The sequence below is a fragment of the Branchiostoma floridae genome, unplaced genomic scaffold, assembly GCF_000003815.2.
Source record: "Branchiostoma floridae strain S238N-H82 unplaced genomic scaffold, Bfl_VNyyK Sc7u5tJ_1585, whole genome shotgun sequence".
Taxonomy (NCBI): Eukaryota; Metazoa; Chordata; class Leptocardii; order Amphioxiformes; family Branchiostomatidae; genus Branchiostoma; species Branchiostoma floridae.
The window spans coordinates 567,196-581,836 of NW_023365779.1; the positions used below are offsets into that span (position 1 = coordinate 567,196).

Below are 14,641 nucleotides of genomic sequence, written 5' to 3' on the forward strand. Positions count from 1 at the left end.
TACGGTTCCGGACAGCACACGTAGTAAATATCCTCATGTTTGTCTCCGATCGCCAGCAGCTCCCACTCGTCATTATGCACGAAGTACGTCAGCGAGGGCGGAACTGACTCAGTGGTGGTGTTGACGTCATATCCGCCGTAGGTCCAGGAGCCGAACTCCAGCAGACACTTCTGGTCGTCGAACGGGAAGAAGTAGATGTCGATGTTACAGGAGGAGCGGAACACGCGGGGCGCCATCCACGTGACGTAACCGGCCGAATTGATGACGACATTGGTCATCAGCTGGTTATGGTCGTTCCCAACTCTGATGACGTAAGAAACAAAGACGGTTAGTATTGATGACGACAGAAACAAAGACGGTTGGTATTGATGACGTTACAGATGTCGATGTTACAGGACGACCGGAACCCCCGGGGGGGGGGGGGGGCATCCACGTGACGTAACCGGCGGAGTTGATGACGACATTGGTCATCAGCTGGTTATGGTCGTTCCCAACTCTGGTAGTAAGAGAATACAAGGAAGAAAAGACATTAAGTATTTATGACTTTGTGAGTGCAAGTTTCAAATGAAATTAAATATAATTGGTTATGGGCTACAATGTAGCTAAGGTCGCTTCGCACTGCGTCGAAGAAAGGAAGCGAGAAGTTTGTTACAGTTACAATTCAATTGGCCATGTTTTGGCTACGATGTACGTGGGCTCCGACTCTGATGAGGAAAGAGAGGATGTTAATTTAGTATTGATGATGTCAAAGTCTCTGAGTGCAAGTTTCTTGACATCTTCGTGAATCTTAAATAATGATGAGCTGGTTATGGTCATTCCCAACTTTGATAGAGAAAGAAAGCAAAATAAGTATTGATGACGAGACAGTTTATGAGTGTAGGCTTGAAATGATATAGCATTTGAACGTGACGTAGCTTCCGAATTTATGACATTTGTCATGAACTGGTTACGACCATGATGCCCATAGAAGTAGAACAAAGAATAAATGTATAAGAAAATCAGTAATCAATAACATTACAGTTTGAGGACACAAGCGCACGAGGAAGAGTTTCATTGTTGACGTGGTACTTTTAGAGTAAAATCGAAAGTTTCAGTATGGAAGACGCAGTAATGTTACGTAAGTGGAATGGGTCGAAGGTCAGTATTGCTGACGTTGTAGTTTTAAAGCAAACGTCAAAGGAAAGTTTTAGTATTGCAGACGCAGCAATGTTACGTAAGTGTAATGGATCGGACTTGAAAATCGTTATTGGCCTCTTTGTTTTCATCAGACCCTTATCGCCCATATAGACAGTTCCCATCGCTCAGCAGTCTGAATGGTACTTTAGATGTTGCCTCCGCCAGACTACAGATTAAGGAACAGAGAAAACACGGCTGTAGAGTGGTGTGATGGTACTTCCTGAGCACAAGAGCTATCTAACACCCAAAAATCATGACCATACCTTGTTCTGAACACGCTAGCAAAACTGTAAGTTCCGTTGCTGTAACAATGGAAGCCGCTAGTGGACCCAAAATCTAATCATTTCCAACTTTCTTCACACCCTACCAACACACCAAGTATGAAATCAGTCCTTCGAGCGGTTCTTAATTGAGTTATCTTGTTGACAGACAGACACACACACACACACACACACACACACACACACACACAAATGCTAGTGAAAATATAACCTCTATGATATTTCATATAGATAGTTCTCATTGCTCAGCAGTCTGAATGGCACTTTAGATGTTTCCTCCGCCAGACGACAGATTAAGGAAGAGAGAAAACACGGCTGCAGAGTGATGTGATGGTACTTCCTGAGCACAAGAGCTATCTAACACCCAAAATCATGACCGTAGCTTGTTCAGAACACGAGATAGCAGAACTGGAAGTTCCGCTGCAGTAACTAGAGAAGCCGCCGTGGCGCCCAAAATCTAATCATTTCCAACTTTCGTCACACCCCACCAACACACCAAGTATAAAATCAGTCCTTCAAGCGGTTCTTGAGTTATCTTGTTGACAGACAGACAGACACACACAAACGCTAGTGAAAATATCACCTCTATGATATTTCATATAGATAGTTCTCATCGCTCAGCAGTCTGCATGGCACTTAAGATGTTGCCTCCGCCAGACTACAGATTAAGGAACAGAGGAGAACACGTCTGAAGAGTGATGTGTGACGTCACTGATGGTACCAGGAGATGGAGTCAGCGTTCCGTGAATCCGGAATCTGTTCATGAATGTCTGCAGGAAGGTCATCTCTAGTCTGATGTAGTTCTGGCGATCCGAGCTGATCCCATTGGGTATAACGTGAGGAAAATAAAGGGATTTACTAACGGGGGAGAAGACGTGTGCTAGAGCATTATGAACTTTTTATCTATCAGCTTATGCAGTCTGGTGATCCGGGTTGATCCCATTGGGCACTACAGCGTGAGGAAAATAAAAGGGTTTACTAACGGTGGAAAGGACGTGAGAGCGTTATCAACTGTTATATGACTGGTTTATTTCGAAATTCAACAAATTGACAATGACATTGCAGCCACACGGCTGAATTGCGACTTGTCATTACAAACCGTTAACATCAAAGTGGTTAAAATCGAGGCAATAACATAGTTCTTAAAAGGGTTTCAGACCGACAAATTAAAACAGTATTGGGATAAAATGAAGTGTCATTACCAAAACATTTAAGATAGAATTTACTTAACACAGTAATATCAGTATATAGCTATTCAAAATACATAATGCTATTTGGTACAAAAACACTGAGGTGACAATTACTCGTTCAAAAGGCGGACCATGAAGGGTACAGCGCTGTTGCGGTAGCGTTCAGTTCTACAGCGAGTAGTGTTCAGTTTGTGGGATGATCTTGTCAGTCTGCCACTGATCTCACCTCTGGCTGGTGGCAGTAAGTGCAAGAAATGTTCAGACTGTCTGAGAGAGTTAGCAAAGTTTTTGATCAGGTCAAGACGTCGTGCTTGTAGAGAAGGTAGTCCCAAGTCAGAACAGGCATCGGTGTAAGACGTGTAGTTGTGCCCCAGTATAATACGCACAGCTCTCCGTTGGACCTTCTCTATCCTGCAGTGCAGTGCAGTGGTGAGCCCGGAATGCCAGACAGGGGCACAATACTCCAGGACTGGTCGGATGTAAGACACATACACTGTGACAAGGTCGTCGATGGATACGTGAAAGTGTTTCAGTTTGCGGAGGAGGCACAGACGTCGACTTGATTTGCTACAAATGGAGTCGACATGGGAGTTCCATCGTAAATCAGACTGAAGCAGCACACCCAGGATTTTCATAACTACAACCTGTTGGAGCTCTGTGTTGTCGATCGTGAGAGGAGGTGTTGGGTACGGGGTCTTCCTGAATTGAATATGCATGACTTGACACTTCTTGGGATGCAGTTTATCATGTTCTGTACGTGCACCAAGGTTATAAACAATTGTCTACCTCTGTCCCATTTTCATTGACTCCGAACTGATTTTTTACCATCTTTTATCAACTTTCTACCCTTCTCTGTGCTTACAGCTGGTCTACAAGACGATTGTGTAAAATACGTCAGATTCTGCAATTGCTCAAAATGTGGCTAAACCATGAAACTTTGTGTGGAGAATCCCAAGTACGTAATATTTGGGTGGGGCCTGGCGATCCGGGTTGCTCCCATCGGGTACACCGTGAGCAGGATAACGGAGTTTTACTAACGGGGAGACGACGTGAGGGCATTATCAACTTTTTTTTATTTCAGTACAATATGCTAAACAGAAAGGCGTACACAAATTTTCAACGACCACTGTCGTCTTCTTCCAGATCAATAATGATGATTGGTCATTTTGGAACGTAAACTCGAGAGAGTTACAGACACGTGATCTGTTGATAAGTGATCTTATTGATGCGTGACGTCAGCAATTGGTCAAACGTGCCCGTGAAAATTTGATCCGTGTATACCTCTGACAAAGGCTTTGTGTTGGAAGAAAGTTTAGCATTGTACTATGATTTCTACCAACACATGAGCTTCCATGACAACTTTTTATCCTACTCTGGACGTACACCAAGGTTACAACAGTTCTAGTTCCAATGGGTGCAAATTGATTTTTCGCCACATTTTATCAACTTTGCACCATGCAGCTGCTTGTCTAGGCGACTGTGCAAAATACAGCTGCATTTTCTCAAAATGTGGCTAAAACATGAAACTTTGTGTGAGAATCCCAAGTACGTAATATTTGGGTGGGGCCAGGCGATCCGGGCTGGTCTCATTGGGTACAACGTGAGCAGGATAACGGAGTTTATTAACGGGGGAGAAGACGTGAGCTAGAGCATTATGAAATTTTTATCCAGCAGGTTATGGAGCCTGGCGATCCGGTCTGATCCTATTGGGCTCAACGCGAGGAAATTAAAGGAGTTTTCAACGATGATGCGGATCCTCCGAAAAGAGCTCTGCAACAGACCTGAGTCAGCTTACAGATGTGCCCTATGCGGCAGAGACTGTCATTCTCGTACAGGACTGTTTAAGCCACAGTCGACGCTGTAGGGCTGATATCAATTAGGATTTTGCCATGGTCAATATTGACCAAAGAGGCCATATATATTTCAACGGTGGAGAAACGTGAGGGCGTTATCAACTTTTTATCCTGCTATGTACGTTCACCAAGGCTGCAAACAGTTGTCCAGTTCAAGGGAGTCCAAATTGATTTCTCGCCACATTTCATCAACTTTCTACAGCTGCAATTCGACATAAATAGTTACCCTAGCAACTGGAAACCCGGATGTCTAACCTTCACAGACAGCTACAATTACTAAAACTGTGGAAAAAAGCATGGAACCTGGTGAGATGAATCCTGAGGGTGCAAGTGTGGGGCCTATTCAAAAGGCATGTTTGCTAGCAACGTTGATAACTGAGCTTCCTCCCAACTGGAATAAATTAAGAAAATTATTGTTCTTTGTTTGTTGTCAATGTGTAGATGTTGCCTTTGTTGGCATATTGGCGCACTAAAGTCGTAATGTGTTTTTCGCACACTACTAACAGATTAGCCGAAGAGGCTCGGTGTGCGTCACTCCACCGTCAGGTTGTGTTAGGTGTCATTTTCAAGGGCACAACATCGGGGCATGGGGTACCGAACTTGGGACCTCTTGATTCCGAGCCAAACGCGCTAACAGTTACGCCGCACAAAACGCTACCGGATGGAGAGGATGTGAGGATATTAGGCCCTCTTTCCACTAGACGGCGACCTAAATAGGATATGCCTAACCTTCGCTTTCATACTGGATATATCATACGAAACGTAAAATTGTGACTGAGAAGACAACAAAACACAGAAAGTGTAAAATGATTTGATTCATTTCTATACAAGTCGTTGAGGGATACGTCAAATTTTAGTGCGTAGAGAGAGCGCCGTCCTAGTGGAAAGGGAGTATTATCAAATTCCTTCACTTGTCATATCCCTCCATGGTTACAAACAGTTTTCTACGTCCTCCCAGGTCCAATGATGCCACTTTGATTAATGAGACCACTTTGATTTTGCACCGCCTGTCATATAAGTGTAATATTTATTCTGCAGTGCATCCCTATCTGTATTTGCATCTGTAAATCTGTATCTATATAGCCGGTATAACCGCCGTTCGGCATAACAGACCAGCTTTGCATGCACGCGGCGCGGCAGCAGCTGGTTTCTTTACACTGAATGACTTGTAACACCTAACCTCTGCACATCTATCTGCAAGTGTTCAAAACTAGAAAATAAATTCTGTGTATGTGTCCGTCTGCATTTCTGTGGATCAGCCGTTACCAGTGCAAGCTGTCTTAGTAGGCCCGTGTAATGAGTTGTGTCATTGTGAATAAAGAAATCTTTTTGTCTATTTTGTTTCTAGAATATTTGCTATGCCTTACTTGTTGATCATCTAATTGTTGATACCCATTTATGATTTGTAATCATTTGTTTCAAATTTGCTTTATTGGTAATCATCTAATTGTTATCACATTTATGTTTATGTTATTATTTGTATACCATTTCAATTACCTCATTTGAATTTGTGTTCAATAGTTTGTTAGGAGGAGGTCTCCCATAAGCCTTTTTGGCTTCTACCTCTCTCCCGCACTGTTTTTATCTATCAGTTATCTTTACTGTATGCATGCCCTTTTTTTATGTGCAAATAAATAAAATCAAAAATCAAAATCAAAAGAAAGAAAGAAAACTATCCGGCGAAACGCGTGAAACATCCGAAACGCCTGCAGCATCCGAAACGTCGCTGACTGATGAAAAAAATGTCAGCGGTCCTCTGATGACGTATTGTCCACACAAAGGTCACAGATGAGAGAGAGTGGAAGTACCGATTGACCCCTGACCTTTTCTTACGTCTTCACGATGACCCATGACCCGTCTCAGGAACATCCAATCACGTGTATCGACGTGGCCTATTTGTGCCGGGTCTTTTTCCAAACGCAATAAAGCATGACCAGTAGGAAGTTCATGTTCGGGACTGACATGGAAGTGAACGACTAACTATCAGATAGGACAGCATAGGGCCGTTCTGAGGGGTCCATTATTGATGCGAACATCTCCTGACAAATAGAAGTAATTGCTGGAATGAGGACTCATCTGTGTTGGTAGAATTTATAGCATTTTAAAGCTATGATACAACACAAGGAAAACCATTACAAAAGGAAACTGCTTTGTTTGCTGAACAAATATGGATCTATTAGACGGGGGAGCTTTTGAAGCTGCGTTTTGAAATAAGTGATTGAATCTGTGCTCCGGGCATTTGTCACAAAAGTGGTCAATTTTTCAAGGATTTATTCTTGGTGAACAAATTAATAAGGACACTAAAAACAGACTTTGATTATCCCTAATATCTCAGATACCTTGGCAATGATCTGAAGCTCCGCGGTTTTGGAAGAAAGACTTGATTTTGTGATGTTTATGATTGCTTAAGGCATCTAGCCACACATGAAATCTGAAGTACAACAATAGTTCAAACAGTAGTCATAACTCCCGATGCTCTGTAGGTTTGGGAAGACGTAACTGATTCTGTAGGAAAATGATCGCTCATCAAAATTCTCCCCTCACGATTCCCTCCGCACCTTCTCGTGCCTGTATCAGAAGAAGATCAGGCCATAACTACCGCAGTGGGTACCAGGAGATCCGTTCTACATTACTCCATGTGCGGTAATTGTATCAACCTGCCGCCTACAGTGATTTTATCCACGTTCATCGCCGAATAAAATCCATTAGACGTTAGCCGGAGAAACGTTATCGCCTCACCTAATTCATGTATAACTGTCAGCTGTAAGAACCTTACCACTTCTCGCTGTGCAGTAACTGCATCAAAGGCATCAGAAATGCCGACTGCAGCGCTTTTCTTCATGTTCACTGCGGAATAAAACCATTAGATACAAGGCAGATATCGCCGCCCCATCTCATGTAGAACTGCCAAACCTGTCACCTGAAGAAACCTCTCGGCGAAGATAATGGCATAAACTTGCCAAGTGCTTTTCTCAAGCTTCGGTTCGGAACAAAAAGCCCATTAGATAGTAGGTACATATGTTATTTCCGCACCGACTCGTGAATAACTGTCAGATAGATCATTTGTAAGGAAATCATTTATAAGCAGGTATCTGGCTTTTTGCCAACTCACCACGGCCTTGAGTGAAGGTAGAATATTCTGTGATCTCCGCAAACTAAATGGCCGCACGCTGAATACCACATCCTGAGTTTCTCTGTCCAAAATTACAAGAAATCTTTATTGGAAATTGCAGTGTTGCTTCTGAATCGAAAACTAATTTACATTGATGAAGATCGACACGTCGATAGCGGTCGCTTCAATGGGAAAAAGAATAGGAAGAGGGAGATTTTGAAATGACTGGTAGTGATTACGTGTAGTTGTTCATCAATTCGTGACATTATATTTTACCGATTTTTACAGATTTTGAAAAGAGAAGCCCTTGCCATTCCAGGCTCCCATTTGGCGCTAGTTTGCAGCTGTTGGCGACACATTGGCGACCTGTTGGCGACACAATGGCGACCTGTTGGCGACACATTGGCGACCTGTTGGCGACACATTGGCGACCTGTTGGCGACACATTGGCGACCTGTTGGCGACACATTGGCGACCTGTTGGCGACACATTGGCGACCTGTTGGCGACACATTGGCAACCTGTTGGCGTGGATCGTTGAGACAACCGTTTTTCTTCACTGTGCAGTAATTGCATTCCAGTGCAGAATAAAAGCCATTAGAAGGTAGACATCTTCCTGCCGTCCGAAATGCCGTACAGCGGGACATGCCCCTGCGACAATTGGATCAACCTGCAGAGTGCAGATTGCTTCTCTGAATGTTCAGTCTTTTGAGAGATTCAGATAAACGTTGAGTGAGGAGCGCGCCTTTATTCTTTAGAAAGTTTGCCAACTACAGGAAAACCTAATCATCCCCTAATGGGGGTAATACTGCTTTCATACAAATGCTTACTGTTTTACAAACATAATACCTATATGTTCGGTGCAGATTACAAGCCATTACAGAGTAGGAAGATACGCTATTGTCGTCCTGACCCATGCATAACTGTCACACACTAAGCGGTAATGTTCAGTAAAGGATAAGATGAAACCCATTGGAAACATAAATGTGAAGAATACCCACCATTAGAATGCACGAAGATGTGGTACCGCATTCATGTATAAATGTCAGACACTAAGCGTAATGTACAGTATGTGATAAGGTAAAGGCCGTTATAAAAGCTAGAGGTATGTTTTGACGTGCCGATTCGCACAAAACCGCTCTACACATTACATGAATCTGGTGAGAGACATGTCCTTATTCTTAAGAGCGCTTTCCAAAGTGCCAAATCATCTAAACTCAGCAGTAAATACAACGTTTTCGGGAAGGAGCAAAACGATCAAACATAAATGATCCATCTTCAGTGCACGATACAAGCCATTAGAAAGTAGAAAATATGTTGTTGCTGTCATGTGTAATTGTTGCAGTAATGTTTAGTACGTGATAGGATAAAACCCATTGAAAGCTAGAGATATATTTTGATGTGCCGATTCGCACAAAACCATTCGACATATAACATTAACTTCTAGTGAAAACAATTTCCCTTATTTTTAAGGGCGCTTGCCACAAAAGTGCCGAATCATCTAAACCCAGCAGTTAATATAGCGTTTTTCGGAACAACCAAAACCATCAAACATTACGCATCCATGTTCAGTGCACGGTACAAGCCATTAGAAAGTGGGAAAGTATGTTACTGCCGTCATGTATATAACTGTTCGGCACTGAGTAATAATGTTTAGTACTTGATGACATCAAACCGATTTTGAAAGCTAGAGATACAATTTGATGTGCCGACTCGCACAAAACCGCTCCGCACAGTACATGAACTTTTAGTGAGAGAAATGTCCTTATCCTTATCTTGCCAAAGTGCCGAATCATCTAAAGTCAGCAGTATATACAACATTTTTCGGAACAAGCAAAACGATCAAACATAAATGATCCATGTTCAGTGCACGGTAAAAGCCATTAGATAGTAGGAACATATATGTATCACTGATAGACACTGAGCGGTTATGGTTAGTACGTGAGGAGGTTAAGGCCATTGAAAAATAGAGATATGTTTTGACGTGCCAATAAGCACAAATCCGCTCGACGCATTACATGAACTTTTAGCGAGAGAAATGACATTATTCTTAAGTGCGCTTGCCGAATTGTCAAATCATCTAAAGTCAGCAGTAGATATAGCGTTTTTCAAACACACAGCATCTATGTTCAGTGCACAGTAAAAGCCATTAGAAAGTGGGAAAACATGTTATTATCGTCATGTTTAACTGTTGCGGTAATGTTTAATACGTGATAGGATAAAACCCTTTGACTTTGAAAGCTACAGATATGTTTTGATCTGCTGATTCGTACAAAACCACTCTGTGCATTACCTGAACGTCCAGTGAGACAAATGTCCTTATTCTTAACAGCGCTTACCAAGTTGCCGAATAATAATCTTGTAAACTCTGCAGTAAATATAATGTTTTTTTGGACCAACCAAAACCATCAAACATAACGCATCCATGTTCAGTGCACGATACAAGCCATTACAGAGTAGGAAAATATGTTATTGTCGCCATGAAAGCTGTCAGGCACTGAGTGGTGATGTTCAGTTCGTGATAAAATAAAAGCAGGTATAAAGATGGAAAGCCAGAGGTGTGATTTGACGTACAAAAGCGCTCCACGCATTATCCGCAGTAAAGATAACGTCTTTCGGAACAAGCAAAACGATCAAACACAAAGCATCCATGGTTCACAGTACGTATAAGACATTACAGAGTAGGAAAATATGCTATTGCCGTCATGAAAGCTGTCAGGCACTGAGTAGTAATGTTCAGTTCGTGATAAAATAAAAGCATGTATAAAGATGGAAAGCCAGAGGTATGGTTTGACGTACAAAAGCGCTCCACGCATTATCCGCAGTAAAGATAACGTCTTTCGGAACAAGCAAACCGATCAAACACAAAGCATCCATGGTTCACGGTATAAGACATTACAGAGTAGGAAAATAAGTTATTGCAGTCAGGAAAGCTGTCAAGCACTGAGTGGGAATGTTTAGTTCGTGATAAAATAAAATAAAAGAATGTATAAATATGGAAAGCCAGAGGTATGATTTGACGCACAAAAGCGCTTCAGACATCATCTGCAGGTTGGGTCGGAAATGTGTCAATGCCCTGTAGAACGATTGCAGATTACAGGAACTTGCAGTGGGTTGGAGTAATCGGACGTTCCGCTGCAGAACCATTAAAAGACGCTAGGCGCCCATAATCTCGTTATTTAAAGGTCTCGTCAAGACCTTCCAACATACCAAATATCGATACAATCTATCGAGGCGTTCTTGCACACACACGCGCACGCGCTCGCGCGCACACACACACACAAACACACACAAACACACACACACATATACACACGGACGCTGCCGAAAACTTAACCAACCTTCCTGGCGAAGGAAAAATATGCGGTCTTGCTGACTAAGCAAAACTGTCCATTATAACTGCCTATAAGGGCTTCTGTTTGAATTGAATCGAATCAACCATTTTGTGGTCGTTACGTAACCTGTCATTGTAAACACTCAGGAAGGCCTGCTGACGTCATAGCCGAAGTGGTTTCCCCAATATTATTCCCTGATGTTGACGATGAATTACCAGAGTCAGCAAGACGCTTCCGATAAGTAAAATAAATGTATTTTTACTCATTCTAACAACACCAGTCAATTTTCTAACAGGTTACGTCCCACCATCACAGTGTGGAGATACATTACACAAGTTGTATTAAATTACAGACTAAACTGTAAGAAGTCGATCCTGTAAAGTAGTTCCCAGCTACGCTAGCGCTATAGATATACATATAACGTTAGATAGAAAGATCCCCATAAATGGCCATCATAAAACACATATCGAGCTTTATCATAGTACTATTCCCCCACATACTCACGAGTTATAGAGTACAGTAATCTGATACTCACGAGTTGTAGAGTACGGTAACCTGATACTCACGAGTTGTAGAGTACGGTAACCTGATACTCACGAGTTGTAGAGTACTGTATCCGGTAGCCAGACCTCGTTGGATGGGATGTTGATGTAAGAAATGCCCCAGAAGTTTGTGGAGTTCCACACGAGAGCCTCGTCATACCAGTACTGAGGAACAAATGGAAAGTACGGCAACATCGTATACCATTATTGGGGGGGGGGGGGGGCATGGAAGGGAGACCAAAAGATGTGTTTAAACCTAACACAAAGCCAAACACACTCTCTGGCCTCCACATAATAATATAAGTACTGGAAAACATGGAAGACGAGAAAATGAGAGGGAGAGAGAGAGGGCGAGAGAGAGAGAGAGAGAGAGAGACAAAGAGAGATAGAGAGACAGAGAGAGAGACAGAGAGAGAGACAGAGAGAGGGAGAGAGGGAGAGAGGGGTAGAGAGAGAGAGAGAGGGAGAAGGCGAGAGAGAGAGGGAGAGAGGGAGAAGGCGAGAGAGGAGAGAGAGAGAGAGAGAGAGAAGGAGACGCTTTGAGTTGTAGCGAAATCTACCTACAATAAACAAGAGTCTTACCTGTCTGAGCCAAACCACTGACGTCATAATCTGATTCTTCTCGTCCTGAAACGGAGAAAAACAAATGGGTTGAAAGAAAGAAAGAACAACTTGTGTCCTTTTCGCCTCTCCTAACCGTGACGCCAATAATGACGTCACGCCCAAACAACCTGCCTTGTAATCCAGGACACGCGACACCGAGCCGCCACCTTAATGACTTTCATGATTGTAGTTGACATTTGAAAAGAAGGCCGCAAATTGCGCCTTAATCTACTCGTTAACCTTGGATAACGTCCGTGTTTCCGCTCAGATAAAGGACCCGGATTAGTGACCCGATAAGTGACCCGGATTAACGATCCCATAATTCTTCACACCAACAGGTCGTCAGTTTGTACCCAGCTGAAGGTCAGGTGCGGACATATCGGTCATGACGTCACCGTCGTCACGTCTGCAATCGTCACCAACCTAGCCGCTGTTTTGCCCAGCATCATACGGGCATCATACGGGTATCATACGGGCATCATACGGGCATGTACTGCGAGACGTGACTGCGAAATATTCCCAAGTGTTTAAAATATACCTTTGTTTTACAAAACCTCTGGTCAATTTCAGTTCTGAGCAATAAAAGTGCATTTTGAAGTCTCCAGATTCTCTTATATGTTTTCTCTGAAATTATATGATATAAAACATTGTACATGACTTGTACGTAGACTACAACGAAATTTAAATAAGAATATATATTTCAATACGCTTTCTTCAAAATTGATAGCAACCAACTTAAAAGTCTGGGATTTTTCTGCTTCTCTTTGAATCACAACGTTAAGGTACCAAGTCGTACCTTCAGTGTGATTGGTGTTTGCAATCAGACTCTATTCTGTCAAACTATAAGGCTCTCACTGTATAAAATAGAGATTACGAGATTTCTAGGCGTTATCATTATTAAGATCTGTTCTTTTCAATGAAATTCATACATTTGGGGATGCTCTTTGAACTTTAGAAAGGTATCAAGAAATGAAATCATGCCTTTCTATCAATGCGATTTATGTTTTCAATATGCTTTCTTCAGAATCAATAACGATATATCAAAGTGGAGAACGCAAATCTCTAACCATCATCAGTAAATCCATATTCAGCTCTTCTCCTGATAAAGTATGGGTTTTTTCTGCCTTTGCATGGATCACAGAATTCGATTAAAAAGTCGTACCATTCTAGCAATGTGATCTATGTTTTCAATCACCCCTTTCTGTAAAAGTGATAAAGCTATCAACGTTGAGAAGAAAGACATGTACATATTATCAGAGTATAGATCATTTCTGTCAGTCACGAAGTCCAGCTCTTTTATTCCCCTTTGAAAAGCTGGTGTGTTACGCCAAAGCTGGTGTGTTACGCCAAAGCTGGTGTGTTACGCCGAACGGCGGTTATACCGGCTATATAAATACAGATACAGATACAGAATGACAGACCAAGGAAACTATTATTCGCACCGCTGTAGGTAGCGATTTGATCGACGTGTTGAAAGACTCCTTGTGTGTAGAGTAATAACACTATCCTAACAAGTTAGAGGCGTGGATAAAAGCAGACTTTGGTGTTTATATCATAACATTGAAAGGCTTCGTGGTTCGTGTGGTCTCGTGATGATAACAATATTCTTATCACATTAGATTATATGAAAACATAAAAGCAAGAGAAACATCCCTATCAACGTACAGAAGATAGACTTGTACATATCATCAGAGTATAAATCATTTCTGTCAGTCACGAAGTCCAGGAATTAAAGTTTCCATTTGAATGGCAGACTAAGGAAGCTAGTCGAACCGCTGTAGATAGTGTTGAGCAACTGCTTGCCTGGAGAGTAACAACACTATCCTAACAAGTTAGAGGCGTGGATAAAAGCAGACTTAGGTGTTTATATCATAACATTGAAAGGCTTCGTGGTTCGTGTGGTCTCGTGATGATAAGAATATTCTTATCACATTAGATTATATGAAAACATAAAAGTAAGAGAAACATCCCTATTGATCAACGTACAGAAGATAGACTTGTACATATCATCAGAGTATAAATCATTTCTGTCAGTCACGAAGTCTAGGAATTAAAGTTTCCATTTGAATGGCAGACTAAAGAAGCTAGTCGTACCGCTGTAGATAGTGTTGAGCAACTGCTTGCCTGGAGAGTAATAACACTATCCTAACAAGGTAGAACCGGTAAAAACAGGCTTAGGTGTTTATATCAGATTACTTTCCAGAAGGAAGGCGCAGAGTGTGTCCTGTGACAGTCTGATTAAAGTCAAAGCCAAAGAGTTTGTCGACCATCTGTAACGTTGAAGACAATGATTGAAAGATACATTAGACTGCCAGGATCTGCTATAATGTCTGCCATGAATGACAAGTCATCCTGGAAAAACTTTATCTTATATATCTCACAGATGCAAACCGGATGCATGGTGATGATATTCCTTTCTGTAAAAGAGTCTTATAAATGTATGTTTGGCGATAGATCCAGTCCGCCTGGAATGCTCCCAATAGGACGCCAGTATGCTTGCTTTACAGATGCTTTAGACATTCTCATAACATTAAATTCTATCGAAAGATG

At 42.1% G+C, this 14,641-nt stretch overlaps 1 protein-coding gene across 1 annotated transcript; it reads right to left on the reverse strand.

The window, feature by feature from the left end:
- Positions 1 to 285: 285 nt before the first annotated feature.
- On the reverse strand, positions 286 to 12,118 carry LOC118408438 (neuronal acetylcholine receptor subunit beta-4-like). Its single transcript, XM_035809256.1, has 3 exons — positions 12,071 to 12,118; positions 11,544 to 11,653; positions 286 to 496 (listed from the first exon to the last, which is right to left on the reverse strand). Exons 1-3 carry the CDS (start codon positions 12,095 to 12,097, stop codon positions 286 to 288), a joined length of 348 nt encoding a protein of 115 aa, XP_035665149.1. The 5' UTR covers positions 12,098 to 12,118.
- Between the last annotated feature and the right edge of the window lie 2,523 nt (positions 12,119 to 14,641).

Coding starts and splice junctions, on each gene's coding strand:
- LOC118408438 (XM_035809256.1), bottom strand. CDS start 12,097: ATGACGTCAGTGGTTTGGCTCAGACAG. Junction 11,654..12,070: donor CAGTGGTTTGGCTCAGACAG/GTAAGACTCTTG, acceptor TTTGTTCCTCAG/TACTGGTATGACGAGGCTCT. Junction 497..11,543: donor GATACAGTACTCTACAACTC/GTGAGTATCAGG, acceptor TCTTACTACCAG/AGTTGGGAACGACCATAACC.